The sequence below is a fragment of the Saccoglossus kowalevskii genome, chromosome 7, assembly GCF_978046115.1.
Source record: "Saccoglossus kowalevskii chromosome 7, keSacKowa6.1, whole genome shotgun sequence".
NCBI classification, from domain to species: domain Eukaryota; kingdom Metazoa; phylum Hemichordata; class Enteropneusta; family Harrimaniidae; genus Saccoglossus; species Saccoglossus kowalevskii.
The window spans coordinates 29,099,064-29,121,518 of NC_140647.1; the positions used below are offsets into that span (position 1 = coordinate 29,099,064).

Here is a 22,455-nt window from a genome sequence, read left to right on the forward strand (position 1 = left end):
TCAACCCTGTATCTAGTAATGTAATCTGACATACTTTACGGAGATGAGTGTACGTGTCACTAAAAATACATTTTCAAAATTAAACTGTATAGGTTGACAACGCGTTGAATGTTACAGGTAACAGTTCCCTGTGCAACATCTGACTAAAATGTTGCCCATTCAATTATTTCTACGCTATGCAGACAATCGCGTTTTCACAGCCGTTGGTGGCTGTACTGTAGCTTGGTTTTCGCTGAAGTTGATATTGTCGGTTTGGCGTGGTTTTAAATCTTATGTGTTATCAAGACCGCTGGGATTAGCTACGGACCTCAAAAAATTGGGTGCATGGGCAGGTATGTGAAATTAACCTACATGGCAATAGCCGGGACAGAAATCACTGTTAAACTAGTCCGGAATTGTGGGTAACACGTGACAATTATGAACATTCATTTTGAAAACTAACTCGGTAAATACAATCAATAGCGGCCATGAATCACGCTCTTGGTTCAAAGGTCACGTCTATGGGTTGTTCGCCCTTAACGTTTAACATGTGCAAACATGGAATGAATGAACAACCCCTGAATTGGTGAAAATGACGAGAAGTCATGGAACATTAACATTGAACGATAAACATCTAAATATTTATTAGCATATGTTATTGTTAGTTTGTTCAACGACGTTGTCTTTGCTTGGGTTATTTAGTTGTACAATCTGAATATATCCTGGGCATTCTGATTTTGGGTCGATGTCCACAATATGATTTATATGTACGACTCGAAGATTGTAGTTTAACCTGCCCACGTGACACAACGGTCTATCATGTTGTACGTCATATACTAGTACATCAGTTTCATCTCACAAAGGCGCCTTTTCTTTATTCAGTCGTCACTGGTTCCACTGATGGAATAGGGAAGGCATATGCAAAAGAAGTAAGTGTCTGTTGTTCTGTGTGCTTGTTTATTTCGTGTTGTTTTTTTTCGAATTAACTTTCATTGTATTTTAAAATACAAGACATGAAGCTATTTTTACATTATTGTTCGAGAGAATTTGTTCCAAGGATAATCGTAAACCTGCTTTCCCATTCTCACTAAAAAATGCCTCGGGAAGTCAGAATCTTGTTTTCGCATTCAAAATATCATCATTATTGTCTTGTGATGTCCAGTAGTATTAATGTGTCAGTAAACACGGTCAGCGCACAGGACCGTCACGCGAAATCCGTAACCATAGCGTGTTCTTCATATTGTAGAAATCGTTTTAAATCCGTGTACTATATTGTATTTGTTATATTGAATCGTTTGTGCAATATATATTGTATATCTCCTGGTTACAGTTAGCAGCAAAAGGTATTAACGTTGTCCTAATCAGCAGAAGTTTGGACAAACTGAAAAACGTTGCGCATGAAATAGGTAAGAATTTATTGTGCATGTTTTCTGGAAACACGTGTTATATTTTCGGGACCTCTCTACCCATCTGCTGTCCACTAAAAGTTCCCTTTCAGTGCGGAAACCAGGCTGAACAAATTTATACATATATCCTGTGATGCTCTGAAGTGTGAGGTGTGATTTTAACATTAATTACATTCATATATTACGTCGGGTAAACCTACAGATTATTAATTTCAGGTGCAATTGAAATACTAATCACTGAATTTGCCTTTGCTAAGAATCTGAGTACAGGGTACAGACCAAAGTGGTAGATGTGGATTTTACGGGTGGAACTGAAATATATCCAAGAATATCAAAATCGTTGCAAGGACTCGAAATTGGTACATTGGTTAATAACGTTGGAATGGGGTATAGTTTTCCTAAGTTCTTTCTGGAAATTCCCAAAGCTGAAGAGGTGAGTTTTGTGATTACTATATATATATATATATATATATATATATATATATATATATATATATATATATATATATATATATATATATATATATATATATATATATATATATATATATATATATATATATATATATATATATATATCATATATAGTCGATTCGCAAGATCTGTATAACGATCAACTAGATGGGTTTTAATGGAAATGCATCTCCTAATGCGGCTCAATGCTCAATATTACCAAATAACGTGTACCCGACAGACAACCAGAATCAACCTGTTTTGATTTTTTTGTGTTTTTTTTTCTCAGTTTTTCCCGAACATATTAAATGTGAATATTCTATCATGCATGATGGTAAGTTACGGTTACGGTTTGATATCTGAATACAAAGTTTACAACTGTTTGTATTTATCTATTTGGCTGTGCCATTACTGTTGAAGGTTATTTGTATTTGCATAATCTGTTATATACTGAATCATTGTGTTCTTTTTTAAGATGACAAAAATCGTTCTACCCAACATGCTAGAAAGGTGAGTGCAATTTAATGGACGCAAATTAGTAGTTAATATATTACTGTACTGTGTGCATAACTGACTGTATTAAACCATATAACCTGTAATCTATATTATTTATATTACATTACAACACGTCTCGTCGCATCGCAACACATCATCATATCACCGTACTGCATCACAGCTCAGTACAGTACATCACATCGTTATACTTCGTCGCACCATACCTCGTAATTATATTCCATCATATCTGAAACCGCATCACTCGAAGCCAAGTCGTAGCATATAAAATTTCAGCATAAACGTCCCTATGATATATATTATTTGTTTTTAGAGGGAAGGGTGCTATTATCAACATAGCTTCCGCTTCCGGTATGCAACCAGCGCCACTTATCAATATATACGCCGCCACCAAGGTATGTATCATATACATTCATACATGTGTATTTATAATATTGATGTATTTGACTATACTAGTTGGCTGTTGTAAGCATTTGTATCTCCATGCGCGAATTCCTCCGCCATTGTTTATAAACATAAGAGTTGACATAACGTGACTGGGCTACACTTATCGTTGGTATTATAACCTTCGGCTCTTTGTTATGTCTCCCACTAACGTAAATACATTTTGACTTAACTGTTATAATTCGTCTAGGTATTTATGGACTTTTTTTCAAGGGGATTGCAGGTTGAATACGGATCTAAGGGTATTATTATTCAAGTAAGTACGCCCTTTGTACTAAATATAGCCAGTTACCACGTCGTTGCTTACGGTGATATCATCTTTCCTAGAACAATTCCACAGGATTGTTATCATTCGATTTTATAAGTGCGAAATGGGACAATTTTATGCCTGTTATTATTTATTCACAGTCGGTGTTGCCGTTCTTTGTTACAACCAAGTTAAGTAAATTTCGAAAGACGAGTCTTTTCGTTCCCAATCCAACCCAATATGTGAGAAGTGCGTTGGCTACAGTTGGGTTAGAGCAGAGAACTAATGGATGCATGAGCCATTCCATTAAAGTAAGTTTTCTTATTTGACCATTCTTGGCATTTATCCCAGTTCTTGACGTCATCCGCGGAAAAATAATAGTAGTGGTCTGTTCTTCGATCACTATTCCAATCAATTTCTAGTTATTCCGAGATGGGGGTCAAAGAATTAAAATGCATATAATGAGGAGTGGGCAATAAATAGATATTTGCTAACGTAGAGTTAACAAAGATTCTTCCCGGTTTCTGGAGAAGAAATTTGAGGGTTCCGAGAAGTGTTTGTGGTTATCTTTTCTATTCAAATATGAAATCAGACATAGAATGGTTCCTTGTTTATTTCATGTTTGTGCAAAGAAAATGTGCCGAATCTTCGATGTCTTGATTTTTACAAATAGATATTTTCATTAAACATATTTTCCCCTTTCCATTTGTAGGATATGTGCACTAATTTTTAATTTTGTTTACATTTGTGATTTTTACCCGTTGTCATCATTCCTGGAATTTGATTTTAATTTTTTTTCGAATATTGTTTTAATTAGACTATTTCTGTGTTTTCAGTCTTTCAAAACGTGTTTTAATTTCTTATATTTAGAACATATTTTGTTCTTAAACCCAGTTTTGTATTCCATCATAATGATTGTCTATGCTTGTTTGATAGGCTCCTTGAGTCGGTGTGTTTTTTGACATTGTGTTATATAATTCATCATTTGTTTGATGCCTGGCAAAATAAGTGTATACAACGAATTTTAATCCCTATTGTTATGCAGAGATTCAAACTTGGACATTTAATCTGTCATCGTTTTTGATAATCATGTGTCGTTCCTTCTAGGGATGGGCAGTTGAAAGAGCTCCAGAATGGTTGAAAAACAAAGCACAGTTGCAAGTTGCCAATAATGTACGCAAATATTATCTCAAGAAATATGCAAACAAGAAAAAGGAGTAGCGTGACAGCACATGGGGGGGGGGGGGGTGTACGTGGTTGCGGAGTATCATCGTTATATGTTACTTCTGGGAAGTGGGAGAATTTATAGAATACACTCCTTGAAACATGATTTTCTCGGATAATTTAACTTGTAATTCTGTTTAACTACTTTTTTTAAAATATTTGGTTTAAATTGATTATTAATTTTTTTCTAAATTCAAATATTGAGTGGAATAAATTTTATTTAGCCAGTCATGTGACGCTCTTTATTTTCATTGTTGTATAGTTGTAGCCAAAACTTTCGGATGTCATTATAGTGGGGGAATTTATAAAATATACTTAATAATTAATAACGTAACATATATAATAAAAGATTGATGTTGAAGCATGCTACTATAACAACTATAACCTGAAATCTTCGACATAGACGAACTTGAACGCGGTAGTGCATTTGCTTCCAATTTCGTTATTGTGATTTTTTCACTATTCCGACTATTAAAAACAGTGTTTTTTAACACTTCCAGTCACGCGAATGACCCGTGAATTACACATGACGTTCATAACGCTGTAGGCTAGACGATGGCGTATCAGTTTCACTTCACCTGCATTTGTTCTTGTTACGACAAAATAATTACAGAGATGCTATTGACAATCCATTAATATTAATTCAGTTGAAATATGACAAATGTTTATTCATAGTTCATTTTTGAAAAAAGTGAAAGTGGATAATAAGAGAGTTCATTTATTTATACTTCCGCGGCCTGAGTAGTGAATTCAACAACAAGATTGATTTTTACTGTTTTGAAACAGCGCATGTATGTAAGGAAAATCCTGCTTTATCAATGACGATACTTAAATGTATTCTTGTTAATTTTTTTTACGTAAGACACGGACTGTTGAATTTGACCGTGTGTATATTTCATCGAGATTTTACCGGATTTTTCGATTTCTGAGAAAAGCTAAGTAGACTTGCGCTTTACTTGACCATATTAAGTTGAAACTTCAATATCTGTATATATTACAAAAATAATAAATTATGGAAATTTATGCATTTCTGAGTAAGCTTCTACCTAGGGGGTCGAAAGTATAGTCCTTATAATGTTAGGGGGCCCTCTGACCCCTGAATCCAAGATGGCAGGCTTGCGAAGTTTCATCAGTCAATTCAACAGTCAAGCGCTTGCAATCATCGGCGCACTGACTGTCGGATACATCTCTCTCAAGCTACTATTATCGGTGCTACGTGGGATAAAGCTGTATGTGTTATCCCGGCCGCTGGGATTAGCAACGAACTTAAAAAAACTAGGCGCTTGGGCAGGTAAGGACAATGCGAGGCACTGCCGGGGTCTATTGTTCTGGGCATGTAGGTCGCACGTTGTTAACGCCGGTAAAGATAGGTCAAACGGTGAAATGCCGGTTGGAGTTTACGCCAAGTTGTGGTGCATGAAATTACTCCAACGTGCCCCTGATGCATGCAACATAGAATATTCTTCTCCCATAACTTGACTCGGAATATTTATTCATATCATTCGATTTTTAACCACGCCCTCACGTCAGACCTACATTCAGACTACTAAAGAACAGACTAGCAACCTGGCTCAAAATGTCAGCTTCCTACTGAATATTCAATGACTTTAATCGCTTAGTTGCATGAGCATATCAATTACGAAGCGTCCACACAAAGGAATACTGTCAACACCAACACTGCCATTTAACCTTAGAGAAAGTTTGACAAATTCTCAGAAAAGTCTACTATAAATTTTCTCACTATATATTAATAAATATCGTGGTCGAAAAATATTAAAAATGCCGTAAGTCATCCAAAAATTGGTCAATTTGAACAAAAACAATAATCGAAAGATCATAGTAAATAATCTATAGGTGACCAAAAATAGATATAATAGATCAGTCTCCATTGGCAACAGGTACATGGATGTATCAGTAACCCCATTGGAATGCAAATGACACAAGATTATATTATGGGATGTCTTGCAACCAGCCTCTGCTTCATTTCTCGCTGTATCACACTAACACTTCGTGATTTGGTACAGTCAGATATTGACGCAAAGGTTTTTAAATGACTGGTATAGTACATTACAGTGCTATGAACAGGGCTATATATATACACACACACCGGTGTATATTTATATATATATATATACTTGGAAAGTAAGAAATGTATGTAAACTTGGTTATTCCTTTTTAAATTTGCTAAAAAACAATGAAGTAACAGATTTGTCAGTGACATGGAATTGTTATTGCAGGAAGGCATAAATGTTTAAAAAAAAAAAAAATCTTATAATTTATGCCATAAGACTCTTGCACTTCATTCAGATCCAAAAAATACTCTTTCTTTGGCTAAGCCATTTAGTACCGGTAGTGCTCATTACCCACAAGTCTTTGCGAGTCCTTTCAGTCATTGGACAATTCACAGCTTAAGGCATTTTAAATTTATAAAACATTTATTAATATTCTTTAAAATTACTTGTTTGTGTTAAATCTACTAATAACACTAAATATATTACTCATTGTATATTTATTCAGTCATTACTGGTGCTACAGATGGCATAGGAAAAGCATATGCCCAGCAGGTATGTGTGATTACATTTAGTATTCTTAAAGGGGCACCTTCCAGTTAAGATTAATTTTACAACAAATTTACTTTCTGGATTAAAATAACAATGGATAACAAAAGATAGATTAACATTGTAAACAACATAAACAATAGTGAGTGTCCCATGATTCTTTGGTGCAATCCATGGGATTGAGCGGTTCCCCTTTAAAGTACATTTTTATTCCCATTCAAAATAGATTGTGATTAACCTTTTCATAAAATACCCTGGTAGTCCCATTTATAGTCTGCACTTTCCTTCAGAATATTGGGACAAAAATAGCCAATTTTTTTTAGTAAAAACCAAAAAAATTACTCAAGTTTTGTCTGTTGGCTCCAAAATTAAGGTTCATTTTCAGAAATATTGAAGAATATTGGAAAAAAAAAAAGTGCAAAAAAAATGTTGACGAGAAAGCCGGGTGGTGAAAATGCACATTCCACAAATGCACATTCCAACTCATCATGCAGATTACATGAAGGGGGAAGATGGCCACTGCAATTAGTATGCTAATCCGAAACAAGCCGCTCACAACAGGGCGGGAGCTCCGGGAAATGTGCCATTTACGTTGTTTAGAGATCAAGCTGTGATTCCAAATACATTTTTACGGGGGCATGAATATGTACGCTAGCGATTACACTCATCTGGTTGGGCTTTTGATGTATAAATGTTGTTTTCGGTCGAAATTTGCCGCGACAAGTAAAAATCGTGAGTTTAAAATGGCGTCTAATGTATGCAAAATGCTTGCCAATCACAGTTTGAGTACGCTAGCATAATAAGCATTCATTTAATTAGTGGACAGAGGCGGAGTTATTTACCCATGAGCACATAGTGCAATCCATGGGATTGAGAGGTTCCCCTTTAAGCAATCATTTACTACTATAACAATTTGTTTTTGCAGCTTGCAGAAAAAGGAATTAATATTGTTCTTATTAGCCGCACACTTGAGAAGTTGCAGAATGTAGCACAAGAGATTGGTGAGTTAGTGAGAACAATTATTTGTACTCAAATGCTGTATGGATTATGTGAATCTAATTTACGTTTTTCCTAACTACACCCATCTTCACCACCCAAGGTATATTAATTTAACTGTCACCTCAACATTATACCTTGGGATACCATATTCCAATTATAAACCAGTATTAGAAAAGAGACTTTGTGATGGTTTTCCTTCGCGGTCAGTTCTGTTGACCTTTTATAACTGGCTTGGCAATTGGCAAGAGATAGTGTCATAGCTTTTTGGCTCATTTTTAACAATTTAAAAATCACTGTGGATAATTTTGCTTATAGTGTGTTTATATATTTTAGTACATACATAAACCTCGCCAATTAAATATTAGTAAGAGAATTTATTATATAACATGGACTGAAGAAAGCATTGATTTCCCTTGTCATAATTAGGCATTTTTCCTATACTTGTACCTTCATACAGGAATCCTAATAAATGATTTTGCAATATTAGGGGCTGTAGGATTTGTTTGCAAATATTGTATTCACTGACATTTATTTTGTGGAGTCCATATATCTTTAACTATGTAGATTGTTTTTTGCAGATTAACTTATTTGTTCTTGGACTTGTAAATTTCCCTTTATGACTTTCGTACAATAGCAGTTTAAAAAGTATGTTATTTCCACATAGCAGTATATTGTTTCCAGCATGATTGTAATGTAAATTTTATTCATTAATGTTGTATGTTGACTATCTTCCGGGGATATCGGTACAATCTTGAGAGCAATCTGTCAGCCCTCACTGTCAAACGCGATATTATTTCACATGTAAAAATTGAGTACCACAAATGTACTCGCATTACATCGAAATGAACACTTTCGAATCATCTTTAGCCATGAGTGATGTAATCAAATTTATAAAAATGTTAGTGAACATTGCTACAATCAAATATTTGATTTTTGCCCAATCTTCTACGTTTTTTCAATAATATCAGTAATTCAGTCCAGCAGTTAGAATATTTGTCAGAGAGTTATTCATTAGGGACTTCTTAAGAACCCAAATCTGGGATGTAAATCACTGTGGTATCGACGACAACGAAAAATCTGCAATAATTAATAGCCAAGGGTGTGAGGGAGTGAATTTCACCGGTATATACATGTAGAGTATGTATACAACTATGACATGATATTGGATGACAGTTATTTTAAATTTGAAATTGATTTGAGTTGTTGTTACAGGAACGTTGATTAGCACAGCCAATCAAATCATACAATTCAAGGGATGTCAAATACAGCATTTCGTAACGTGATTGGTGGGAATGTGGGCTTCGCCAAAATTGTGCACATTTGATAATGGACTACACAAAAATTCGATGTTTGACATTGCATTCTATTCATTCAAAATTAGCAGGCAATTTTTTTTTTCCATTCAAAGAAACCCAGTATAAAGTGAAAACCAAAGTAATAGCAGTTGATTTCACCAAAGGTGTGGAAATCTATGAAGAGATCGAGAAAGAGCTGAAGGGGTTGGAAATTGGTACATTGGTTAATAATGTTGGTATGTCGTACAGTTATCCTGAATACTTCCTGGAAATACCAAACGTAGAAAAGGTGAGTTTATGATGTACCCTGTTCCGTAATGAATCAAAGAATAATGTCAGTGTAATGCCTGCTCATTGCAATTGAGAGGGCCACCCACAGAACTCACACTGGTCAGAGGGTTCTTTCACTGCTAGTATTGGGTAGACAAGACAATAGTACTGGAATTGAAATACACATACAACAAAATATCAAGTTAAAACTCCTGGTTTTAATACCTCTCAGAAACAAAGCACAGAAAAATGCAATACATAAAGTCATTAAAATAGGGATTGCCTAGGGAAGTGTGATAACTCACAGTTCCACGATGTAGAAATTGACAGCAATCAATGGTTTCTGAAACACAACAACGAAGAAATACAGGGTCTTGCTTGCAGAGGAACGGTGTTATTCTGCTAAAAGCAGTAGATCATAGAGCAGTTCATACAAGTCTCACAGAACGAGGGTTGAAGCCTGTATCACTTGTCTCGCAATATCGCTGAAGCAACACACGGGTACACAGTAGAAACGATGGACCCAACTGTCCTCAGTCTAGCCTATTTATAGGCATAAATGGTCCAGGTTCAGGGACATCACCTGGGTTTCCACAGTAACCAATCAGAATGTGGTCTTGCTATAAGCTGTCTCACATACATTATGTAGGCAAGCCAGTAGATCATAAACATCCTTTGTTATGCAAATCACAAGCACACCTGGTAGATTCAAATTGTCCTTCCAGAGTTGTAAACAATTATGACCTATCAATCACCTTTATGACAGTTATCACACGGCAATGCACACTGTTTCTTCCCATAATTCCATGCACACTTCTGTTTTCAGGGTTTGAGGTAATATGACAAAAATATAGGATAAAGGATGCTGACAAAGGACAATTTGCAATTTAACTTTTTGTGTATCTGTTCATGTTTCAGTCATAAAGTTGGAAATTGACAAGATTGAATTTCAATTACTTTTTCAATCAATTCAATTTTTTGCATGGGAAAAGTTTTTTCAAGATTTTAATAAAATTTCAAGTTTAGAATTAAGACAAAAATTGAGCTTAAGAATAAAATGCTCTTCTGATAGAGTAAAATTTGGTAAAGTGTAATTCAGTGAACATACATGGCTGTAATATTCAAATCTGTTAATTTAAGGCCAACAAAAATGTCATCTTACAAACCTCAGTTGCAAGTTCATTGCTAAAACATTTTGTGCTTTTTTCAAATTTGTGTATTTGGAGTATAATTATTCCTTATTTTGACTAATTTATTGTTCTTTTTTTAAATATAGTTTATTCCTGATATAATAAACTGTAATACATTGGCTTGCACAATGGTAAGTATACTATATAGCTTAGAGCAGTAGATAAGTTTTGAATATAATTTAAATAGTGGTATCGGGGAGATTCTACCTTGTTGAATTTATACATTGGTTTTTCTGGTTCCTGATCATGGCAAAATCATGGCTTTGTGCAAATAAAATTGTAACATTTTTACTCGAGAGTGCACAACTTTTTAAGGTAACAATGAAACTCAATACTTGCTTATCTATTGTATAACATTATATTATTCAAGAAGCAGAATTTGGTACAGTACACTTGCTGTATAAATTGTTTAGTTTTCACTATTGCTGCTAGATTATGATTTAATGACATTCGTGGAAAAACAACTTTCTTAGACTCTTTCGGCCTTTAGTGGAAGTCACTGTGTCTACTTAGATCTCTAGTGAAAGTCCATTTGACTCCTTAGGACCCCAGTAAAATTTTCATTGGGAAAAGTTTGTCTTCTCAAAATTAAATCATCCGACAGTGTATGATGATTTGATGTGAATGCACATTTTATTTTTTAATTGCTAATATACAAATGTACATACTTTTTCTTTGAGTGATTCAGTTAAATTTGGCTCATTGATTTATGAAAACATGTACCTCCAAAGTATTTTAATACCTTCATGTATGAAAGAAACAGACTGTAAACTCTTGAAACATTGCTGCAAGATATTATTGCAAAAGTAACTGATTCTTTCTGTGAATTCAGTTCACGGTATATTTTTTTTTAACCCACATTCGAGTGATGATTAGAAATTGTCATAGATCCATCTTCTCTGATTCAGAAATGATTTTTTGTTCTTTAGATGACAAAGGTTGTGTTACCAGGGATGGTTGAAAGGTGAGTGTTGCACCTAAACATAAAGTGATGCAATAACTCCATGTCACTGACAAATCTGCTACTTCATCGCTAGTCTTGTTTTTGTTTTTTTTTATCTTACATTTCTGATTCAATGTATAGTTGGATTGATTGATATTTTTTTACGTCATTGTTCATAACATTGAAATTGACATATGTTACTGATAAATTACATGGTTGTGGTGTAATATGTGTTCTTTATGGATAAAGTGCTGCTGCAATTGTAATTGGAAATAAAAAATGATTGGTTATAACCATATTTCTCCTATTAGTAGCACATGTGCTTTAGACGTGAATGCCAGCGGTGTGTCTATGGTCAAAATAGGTCATATTTCTATGTGCTTCTATTAGAAGTGTGCCTCTAATAGATGATATACAGTATTCCGACAATGAATAATTGCACAACCGAATGCAATAAAAGAAAGCATTACTTAAAACACTGGAGGACATGACCTATTGAAAACACATGTCTGACACATGTTAAAAAATTACTGGGAAATAAGACTAATAACGACGAACATAAATCAGATTATTAGAAAATACATTCATTAATGTTTAAAAAGAGTTGTTTATTTTATTATTGAATTCTGTTTAATTCGCATTGGTACATAAGTTAGCATATGCATTAATTTGTCTGAAAGATAATTCAATGAACAAATTGGAGGTGGGGGGGGGGGACTAAAAACTGTTTTTGCTGAATCTATTATGTGTCTCTGTGATTTACATTGTGTATTTCATAGTGTACATTCATGTATAATATAAATGAGTTTGGTTATTTTTAGGCGTAAAGGAGCTGTTATTAATATTTCCTCTGCTTCGGGTATGCTTCCAGGACCACTCACTACTCTCTATGCTGCAACTAAGGTATGTAAGTAGCAGTTGAACACTGTGCACAGTGCAGTGAAAGCCCCCTAATCTTTCTATTTGATATACATATGTAATAAACAATAATGGCAATCTCATAAATCTTTGTTTATAGGTTTACATGGACTTCTTTGCCAGAGCATTACAAATAGAGTATGCTTCTAAGGGGATAATTGTTCAGGTAAGGACATAGCATTGTATGTATAAGTGTGTGCGTGTGCATGTATATATTACATACTCCATTATAAATATTCCATATTTGGTTATATTAGGGGTACATTACTTGTGGTTTGCAAGTAGCGTGACATGATACCAAAATCCTGTTTCACTCTCACTCTCGCATAAGCGTTCCCAACTCAGAACAACGCGAATGCGCATGCCCAAGATAGCTGCTCACGATATGATGGATTATAATAACTATATTTTCTGTACATTTTTGATGTATTACATGTTTTCCCTATGGTAGTTGTAAGACGTGTTTTATTAAAAACCTTGAACATTGATATGTCAGGTTGTAGCATCAGTCTCGCTATCTACGAGATGAGACTTGAATGGGATCTTGACATTATGTCACTATACAGAACTATGGAAGTTGCAAACCCTAAGTAATGTACCTTTGGTTATATATATTCCAGGTTTGGTTATGTATATTCCATATTTGGTTATATATATTCCATATTTGGTTATATATATTCCATACTTGGTTTTATTCATATTCTACATTTGGTTATATATATATATTCCATGTTTGGTTATACATATTCCTTATTTGGTTATGTATATTCCATATTTGGTACTAGTGTTATATCACAGTCTTCCATTTATAATAGTAGATTTATGTGCTCTCTTTTTTGTATGCATTGGCTTAGTACAGTGTTGTCTACCTTTTTATGTCAAAATTTCATATAATCCTATTGTAGTGTTAAGTATATATGGTGACTAGGCACGTAGCTTTGTGTTCAATTTCCATCACATGCTACTATTTTGGTATATTGGATGAAAACAAATTCAAATGTGGAAGGCACTTAGTAACACATTTGAACACATTCGCATGTGTTCATGGGATGGTTTGCACTGCTAGCTTTATAATAACGGAAATTATTACCTGTATATTCTTAATAAAAATACAGAGAAATAGACCTGATATATAATAACTGTTACACCTTCTTCACTATGTTTATATTCTTGGATATATATATAATTATATATTTTTGTTTACATTGCAGTCTGTGTTGCCATTTTTTGTGACAACCAAGTTGAGCAGGATTCGTCATACAAGTCTCTTCACCCCTAACCCTACCCAGTATGTGCGAAGTGCATTAGGTACAGTCGGGTTAGAACAGAGAACTAATGGTTGCTTGAGTCATTCCATTCAGGTAAGGAATTTATACAAGGAAAAAAAGCTTAAGGGCTGGCATGGTGACAACATGTCAAAAACAATCACTTCAACTCTCTAAAGCTGTGTTATGTCCTGTATTTTTTTTTTTTTGGAAGCCTTTAACCTTTTTATCACCAGTTCTCTTTTTTCATCACAAATTTACAAAATAGTCCTGTTTATAGTCTACACTTTCTTTCAGAAGATTGGGACAAAAATAGCCACAATATTTTGAGTAAAAACTGAAAATTGACTCAAACTTTCTGATCTTTCCTAACTCTCTTGTGATAATTTGAATGATTTGTTGATAATATATGCTCTTTTACTTGTTTGAAATACTGCATTAAATCATTTGCATTCTTTATTTCCATGTTGTCATTATTCATAACATACATGCATAAATTTTGTTGTAAGTTTTGATATAAATCAGGAAATAAAATCTGTTCAAAATAAAGTTTCAAAAATTGTAAAAAAAATTTAAATTGCTGTATTATTATTGTGTAAAAGATTTTGATAATGTTTATAAATTTTTAAATGTTCGCACTTTCAAGTATGAACATGGTAGGTGGCTTGATGTGCTTCAGTTTACTTATTTTGTAAATTAATTCAAAATGGCCAACTGGTGACAGATTGCATACAAAAAAACACCATTTGACCATGTCATCCAAAAAACACACCAAAAACAACATTTGACTATGCATTCCAAAAGGAAAATGCCAAAAACCAACATTAGACCATGTCCTCCAAAAAAAACACACCAAAAACAACATTTGACTATGTCATCCAAAAAAACACACCAAAAAGAACATTTGACTATGTCATCTAAAAAAAAAAAACACCAAAAACAACATTTGACTATGCATTCCAAAAGGAAAACGCCAAAAACCAACATTAGACCATGTCATCCAAAAAAAAAAAAAAACACCAAAAACAACATTTGACTATGTCATCCAAAAAAAAAAAAAAACACCAAAAACAACATTTGACTATGTCATCCAAAAAAACACATCAAAAAGAACATTTGACTATGTCATCTAAAAAAAACAAAACACCAAAAACAACATTTGACTATGTCATCCAAAAAAACACACCAAAAAGAACATTTGACTGTCATCTAAAAAAAAAAAAAACACCAAAAACAACATTTGACTATGTCATCCCAAAAAAAATCACCAAAAACAACATTTGACTATGTCATCCAAAAAAAACACACACCAAAAACCAACATTAGATCATGTCATTTGTCCTTCATTTATGCTACACTGCATAAAATTGTATTTTGCTTGCAGTGATCTAGTTCAGAGCTCACTAGTGAACTAAAGAGTTACATTCTATAAGTTTTCCTCTCTTCACCCTCCAACAGGGTTATATTAACGAGTTGGCCCCCGAGTGGTTATACTACCTTGTACAGGGCACCATGTTTCGAAATGTAAGGGCACTACATTACAAGAAAATGCAAAGAGAAGCAAAGAAAAAGGAACAATGAGTATCAGAGTGATATGAGAAATGAAAGATTTTTAATTTATCTCATCACCACATACATTCCCAATGAAAATTTTAATGCATTGTTCTGTAATTTTTTCTGATTAAACAGATATTAGATTGCTGATTTCGCTCAAAATATATGATGAAGATTTTTACAGTATAATTGTGATTGCCTTTATTTCATAATCAATGTGTATCTGCTTTAATCTTTTGCATCTTTCATTGACAAGATCAATTTCACAACTAGAAATACAGATACACTCGTATTTTTTTTTTCAGTAATACATTTATGAAATTACCATGGATTAAAATGAGTTTTTTGTAAATCGTTTTGAATATTTAACTCTTCACTATGCAACATTTTTGTATTCAAGCTTAAATTTAATTTGTTAAAATCATAATTTTATAATGATAATTTTGAGTTTGGGTATATCTAGTGATACATTTTAAGTGTCGTTGTTGTATGATGTTTTTCAGAATTTATTGTACAATTCTCATGAGAGTATGTGCAATCAATTTGTTTTACAAAAACAGTTGGCCTATAAGACGTAGACATTTGATTGTAACAAACTTGAGTTCTTCGTTACCGGTAGCTTTAAACACAGTAAACAAAAATGGCATGCACAACTCTAGTTTTAGAATGATTGATTATCTTTCCCCTTTTTCGCAATCTCTCACCAGCAAAACATCTTACTGTAGAGGGAAGGAAATGTGTCAACTGAGGAAGTTTAAATGTCATTTGATCATAGAATAAACGCATGTTGTATATTGAATATTGTGAATTATCTCTTAGTGGGTCCAAACAGTGGCATATGCAAGTAGTTATAGAAATGATAATAAACTTGGTTCTCGAAGACTGCTTTCTTTCAGATAAAATACAGAAGCTGATTGACATTAATTAATGTTGTATTTTTGTTTAGTGATGTGAAATCTTAATTAATGTGTAATGGTGGTTGTGTAATTAAAACAAGCAGCCTATCGGCTGATATAGCTCCGCTGTTAGCTATGCACATTTCAATTAAAGAACTGAAGACATCATTAGAAAATGAACAAGATGTATAGTATCAAAGCAATTGGACTATAGTTTTTAACAAGAAGTCGAAAATATCACTTTTTACCAAAAATGACAAAAATATTCATCAAAATTAGAGAATTGAAGACATCATCACAAAATGAACAAATCTAAGAAAGGTCTACATGTAGTATCTATATATGTAATATCAAAGCAATTGAACTATTGATTTTTAACAAGAAGTCGAAAATATCACTTTTTACCAAAAATTACAAAAATATTCACCAAAATTAGAGAATTGAAGATATCATTACAAAATCAACAAATCTGAGAGAGATCCACATGTAGTACCTATATATGTAATATCAAAGCAATTGGACTATTGATTTTTAACAAGAAGTCGAAAATATCACTTTTTACCAAAAATGACAAAAATATTCACCAAAATTAGAGAATTGAAGATACACTGTATCATCATGAAATGAACAAATCTGAGAGAGGTCTACCCAAGGTACATATACACCAAGTATCAAAGCATTCAGGCTTGTAGTTTTCAAGAAGAAGTCGAAAAAGTAAAACATTGACACGAACGACGACGGACAATCACTCCTATGATAAGCTCCGCTCGACAAAGTCGACAGTGGAGCTAATAAAAAGACAACAATTCAAGGTGTGAATAGAAATGATTTGATGAGATTATACCATATTTGGTATGAAAGAAAGAACATTGAATGTTTGTTTTCTATGGCTACAATTTAAAATTACATCCAATTCAGTAATAGAATATTTCATTCCATATTCTATATTGACAGCTTGGTTGGCTACAAACTCAAATCAAGAAAAAACATAGCCATAATATTTATAGCAACCACTAGAATGGCGGCATAAAATTTAACACTTCTATATCACAAGTGTGTACTAATAGATGATTTTAAGTACTTCCAAGTGATCTTGTGTTATGTGCGAATGGGACGGACTGAACATCTGCCACAAAAATCTGATCATTTGATTTAGAGCTTGAATTTTTTTTATAGTTCAATGTCAAAATAACAATCTGCAGAAGACGCCGCGTTGTTAGAATACCTTTATTTTGCCTGATCAAATGTGTATATGCCACATTCTTAAGGTGAAAATAAGTGGAATTCTATGCAATGTAATCATTGCTACAATGCTATGACCTTCCAGTTTTTGTGTTCGACTTCACGCATAAGACAGGATCTCGTAGTGAAAGAAAAATTGTCCATTTCAATCTTGTATTGAGACCACTACATAATTAAGAGCTCTTGTAATTGTGATTGAGAAAGCTGGCTCAACATTTAGGTTTCTATGTAGAAAGTGTTTAGCATCCATCACAGATGACAGAGCAGTTCATATAGGTGATTGTCTGACAGTCTACTATTCTATTTTCAAATTCCCCTTGAAAACTACCAGCTCAATACTTTTTGCTTTGATACTTTTTTTTTCATTTTTTTTTTCGTGAATATTTTTGTTAAAAAAGGCTATTTTCAACTTTTTGAGAACTACCAGCTCAATTGCTTTTATACTTGATCTATAGATACCTTGGGTGAAGTTAAATTGACATGTTTTCATCAGCCAGAACCAAACTACTGTAAAGGGCTTAATTATTCACTGGGTTTTTGCTTATTTCGCCGACTGGAAAATGCGCTAAAGTAAAACCCAGTGTATATGTAAAATTGAGCATAGAACACATTATCTAAATGATAAAATCGTGAATTTAAAACCCACTGAATACATGTATGCCTGAAATGGTAACAATGTAACACATCAGAACCTGAATATATTTACTTCACTGTCATTTTGACTTAAAACCACCAAGCAATTGTCATTGAATTTATTCAGCGAAATTTAAACCCAGCGAAAATTAGTCATTTTACAGTACATTGTTGTGGGTTAACCACATTTTGTCTTATTGGTGTGCATTGCTCATCTTGGCAATCACAATGTTCTTGTAGAACAGCGGAGCTATTTCGACCATCAGGTCATTTGTTGATGTATTTTCAAACAAACATAATTTCCTATATGCTACAGGTATAAACCAGAAAATAAACTAACTATATGACTGCATTATAGCCTAGTCTGTGGTTGGGTTTGGTTGGCCACATTCCAACTTGAGATAGGACTTCAACAGAACAACTTAAACTTGAAAACTCACGAATCACTTGTTCAACAAATTTACAAGTGTAAACTTCTAGTAGTTACAGAGACTTATAGAATGTCATAAACTTAAACATTCAATAAACAGATGAATTAACTAACCCACAGTTGAGCACGGGCTGAACTAGAATAGAACTACCGTTAAACTTTAAAAGGGGAATCAAACATTAAGGCGTTTTCCCATGCAGACAGAAGTGGATGTGTACTAAACTAATAATGGAATATCAGCCAAAAAGGAATGATGGAATGTTTTCGATTAATTTCTATATAAACTGAAGCAGAATAATTATAACATCTATAAACACATTACTCAGAATTACTCATTAAATTGGAACAAATTACATAGATCAATAAATATATAGAAATTATCAACATCAAAACACGCACTTATTTTGGTTTCAATGATAAAGTCATTGGACTAGTAATGTCAATGTTCTTGTTAGCAGTGATTGGAACTATCTTATTATTACAGTGAACTGGCATTTTTGAAATGTGTGATGTATTTTCAGCATCACAACAAATATCAAGACGATGGTATTGTGTCATGGTGTTTTCGTGGTATGCATCTACATGTACTGTGATATATTTTATGGTGTCATGAGTTTATGGTGTATCACGCCCTCTATAGAGGAAATGTGTGTATATAAGATGCAGAAAATATCAAAATGTCCTAATTGTTCTTGTAGGGTTGGTTTAAGGAGTTCTCACCATGGCTGTTCATGGCTTACAGAATGCCAACTGTTAAGAAGAGTCGTGAAATTTATCTACAAACAATGAGACACTCCAAGATGGAGTGATCATGCCTTTAGAAAACAAAATCTGATTTCCAAACATTGGTCTCGGGGATACTTCCATAGTCGTCTTATGTACTTGGTGTTTTATGTTTGTTACCTAATAGTGAAATTATATATTGTAATTTGATTGATATTGTTTTTTTATAATATTACTAATAAAAGAGTAGTGAATGATTTTAGTAGTAGATGTTAGTCGTGAAAACAGTAAATGCAAGTCCGAATCCAAGCTGCAATCTGGTACCAAAACTACTAGTACTTGCTTCAAAATGATGATGAATACGGACTTGCCATAAGTTGTTGACTGTATGGTTTTAATTCTGTGTGTGCATTGAATTTTATTTTTTACATTACATTTTATGTTCCTAGTCAGTATCAGGATTAAACGAGAAAATCCATGGTGTAATAGTTGTTTTGAAATGCTTTGGAATTTTCCATTGTTGTGATTATGTATACATTTTCATCTTATTGGAACCAGTGCCATCTTAAGTTCATTATAGAAAATGCTTTTGTTTGATCTTTGTGAGAAGTCATTGTATGGTAATTAGATCTGGTCAAGGTTTATATTCAAGCTCAGTTGTCAACAATTGCTAGAGCTTTGTACTGTCACCAGTACAACACATTCTTTTAGTTTGTTAAACTACAGTCATGAGGGACTGTGGTTGAACATTATAAGATAGTATTCTACTGTAAGCAGTTGTACTCAGTACTAGTCCTCATTGTTCAGTGAGTTACAAACTATGTGCAATGAGTTTTGTAAAGTTGATACTGTACATGTACACTATTAAGTTATGTCCCGGAGTTCACATAAGATAATTATACTATAAGTTGCTATAAAGCATATTCAGTATTCTTCAGTGCAATAAGTTTTCTAAAGTTATTACTGTACAATCAGTTATATCCTATTAAGTCACATAAGATAATTATACTATAAGTTAGCATATATAGTAGTTGTTAACTGAGCTGTATTTGCTAATATCCAGACTATTAAGTTAACTTTGCACAATTATATAAGTGTCATTCCAATATTATTATTATATAGAATGCCTCAACCTAAGAAAAGAGTTTTAGACTAAAACGCAAACAAAATCGTAAAGTGAAATATCTTCAAATGTAATGCAATTACTAAATCAGTTTCACCTGTATCAAAAGAATATTGTGAGTATTGATTGATTAGATGTTATATGGACTCCCTGGTGCTGGTTTACATAAACCTTGTTATCAAAATGTTATTATACATGTATTAATACATATTCCAGCATTTGCAAGCTACATTCTTACCAAATCCATCAATGCAAAATAAATAAAACACCATCTTGTTTGTTATGTGAATGGGAATCATTTATAATCCAGATGTATTTGGGTGACAACAGTTTTAATAGTGCAGCATGGTTACAGAAATGCATTGAAAGTACAGAATTATTCATTAAATTATTAATTGTGGAAAATGATGCCCATGCGTTTCTTGTGCTTATATTTGATATATTAGAACAATATGACGTAAACAGTAATAATATGCCAGTACATATTTTACAAAATATATTCATGGGTATCTATAATAATAAATATAAATCAAAACACTGTGCATATCAGAATGTTAGACTTGAACCATTTACTGTTTTACAACTTCCTATCACATATTCTAGTAATAATGAACCAGTTTCTATTTCAAATTGCCTTAATGATTATTTTAGTGAAGAAACAATACATGAATATTTGTGTAGTCGTTGCAACAAAGATCATGACATTGTAATAAATGTGACTAGTCAATTATTACCACCTTACCTTGTTATACAGTTGAAATGTTTTTTTTTTCAAATTTGGAGAATAAAATAGAGACATAAACAGTTACTATAGTAATACTTCATACAAGTTATATGGTGTAATAGTACATCAGTCTAATCCATTACATTACTATGCCTGTATTAAAGTATCTGATAATAACTGGTATAAATTCAATGATGATAGCGTAACACTTATTGATATGGAAAAAGTTTTAAAAGAACAAGGCTGGCCTACATGTTATTTTATCAGTTGATAGAAATAAATAGTAATTTTTATGAATCCACCAATTACAGTCACCCTTTCACCAAATGTATAACTTAGAGTGATATTTGGTAGAAAGAAATGAAAATTATGTTATAAAAATTCACTATTTCAAGAATTTAGCCAATTTTTGGTCTCAACTTAACCAGTTGTATAAACTATTCCCTTGCGGGCAAGGTTTCAATAGTTTTGCTATGTTTAATAAAGTATAAAACATTTAATCGAGGTGTTCAATGGGGATTAATCCTATATATTTGTTGCTCACCAATACAAAAGTTCATCACATCAGAACCTACCTTACATACATGGAACCTGAATATATTTACTTCGCTGTCATTTGACTCAAAACCACTAAGCAAGCTGGAGACTTTAGCTTTAGTGAGCTTTCATTGCTAAGTCGTATCGCTCACTGCCCTGAGATTCATGTAACAAACAATTTTGTCAAAGTTTGCACCGACTTCCGTTTGTGGATAGTGTTGGCATTTCGCACTGTCTATTAGAGGGAGGGGGGTAGTCTGCCATCATCACTTTTTAATATACAAAATATACATTAGGTACATGGTTTATGTGTATATTTTTATAATTTCATTTCACAACTTGAATTTAACAAAGCCTGTTACAATACAATGTTTAGCATTAACTTCAAGTTGGCTCATGGTTTAGTATGCGTGCATGCAAACCTCTGATCAAAAGATGCCTGACTGCTTGACAATTTTAATTGTTAAAAAAACAAACAGTAAAATCAGATATTTTGACTGGAACAAGATATCAAGCCATGTGTTATCCAATTCAATTCAAACTTAGTTGAAGAATTTAATATTATGGGTAGTTGACCCCAGAAGGCCGATTGACAGCCATTTTGTTTTTGAAAAAATGTATTACAGACAGACGTGTATATCTTTGAGCATTTCACTTCAAACTTTATACGTAGACTTCCCATGGCACACACATAAATATTGTTGTTATCTGATCAAAGACAGACGACAAAACAAACGTTAAAATTAGGTATTTTAAACAAGATCTTGGGTTGGTGGAAGCAGAGACATTACTGGAGGTTTTGCACATCACTTCGTCTACTCAAGATTGTTGACTATCCTTCTATCAGATTACTCAATTACTGCATCATCACGCACAGATTTAGAGGGAG

At 33.2% G+C, this 22,455-nt stretch overlaps 2 protein-coding genes across 2 annotated transcripts; both read left to right on the top strand.

The window, feature by feature from the left end:
* The first annotated feature begins 148 nt into the window (after nucleotides 1-148).
* Nucleotides 149-5,289, top strand: LOC102803605 (very-long-chain 3-oxoacyl-CoA reductase-B-like). The gene is made up of 10 exons (XM_006814850.3): nucleotides 149-332; nucleotides 862-908; nucleotides 1,310-1,385; nucleotides 1,643-1,818; nucleotides 2,128-2,172; nucleotides 2,314-2,348; nucleotides 2,665-2,746; nucleotides 2,986-3,051; nucleotides 3,204-3,353; nucleotides 4,150-5,289. Exons 1-10 carry the CDS (start codon nucleotides 149-151, stop codon nucleotides 4,261-4,263), a joined length of 975 nt encoding a protein of 324 aa, XP_006814913.1. The 3' UTR covers nucleotides 4,264-5,289.
* Nucleotides 5,290-5,340: 51 nt separating this feature from the next.
* Nucleotides 5,341-16,167, top strand: LOC100371713 (very-long-chain 3-oxoacyl-CoA reductase-B-like). Its single transcript, XM_002733457.4, has 10 exons — nucleotides 5,341-5,557; nucleotides 6,784-6,830; nucleotides 7,750-7,825; nucleotides 9,232-9,407; nucleotides 10,665-10,709; nucleotides 11,508-11,542; nucleotides 12,343-12,424; nucleotides 12,540-12,605; nucleotides 13,651-13,800; nucleotides 15,163-16,167. Exons 1-10 carry the CDS (start codon nucleotides 5,341-5,343, stop codon nucleotides 15,283-15,285), a joined length of 1,017 nt encoding a protein of 338 aa, XP_002733503.2. The 3' UTR covers nucleotides 15,286-16,167.
* Nucleotides 16,168-22,455: the final 6,288 nt, after the last annotated feature.

Bases quoted from the DNA above. Each gene is read 5' to 3' on its own strand.
- LOC102803605 (XM_006814850.3), top strand. From the start codon at position 149: ATGTTGCCCATTCAATTATTTCTACGCTATGCAGACAATCGCGTTTTC. The intron at 2,173-2,313 runs GTAAGTTACGGT...TTCTTTTTTAAG, and splicing joins ATATTCTATCATGCATGATG to ATGACAAAAATCGTTCTACC. The intron at 2,747-2,985 runs GTATGTATCATA...TAATTCGTCTAG, and splicing joins ATATATACGCCGCCACCAAG to GTATTTATGGACTTTTTTTC.
- LOC100371713 (XM_002733457.4), top strand. From the start codon at position 5,341: ATGTTAGGGGGCCCTCTGACCCCTGAATCCAAGATGGCAGGCTTGCGA. The intron at 5,558-6,783 runs GTAAGGACAATG...ATATTTATTCAG, and splicing joins AAAACTAGGCGCTTGGGCAG to TCATTACTGGTGCTACAGAT. The intron at 9,408-10,664 runs GTGAGTTTATGA...TTTTAAATATAG, and splicing joins AAATACCAAACGTAGAAAAG to TTTATTCCTGATATAATAAA.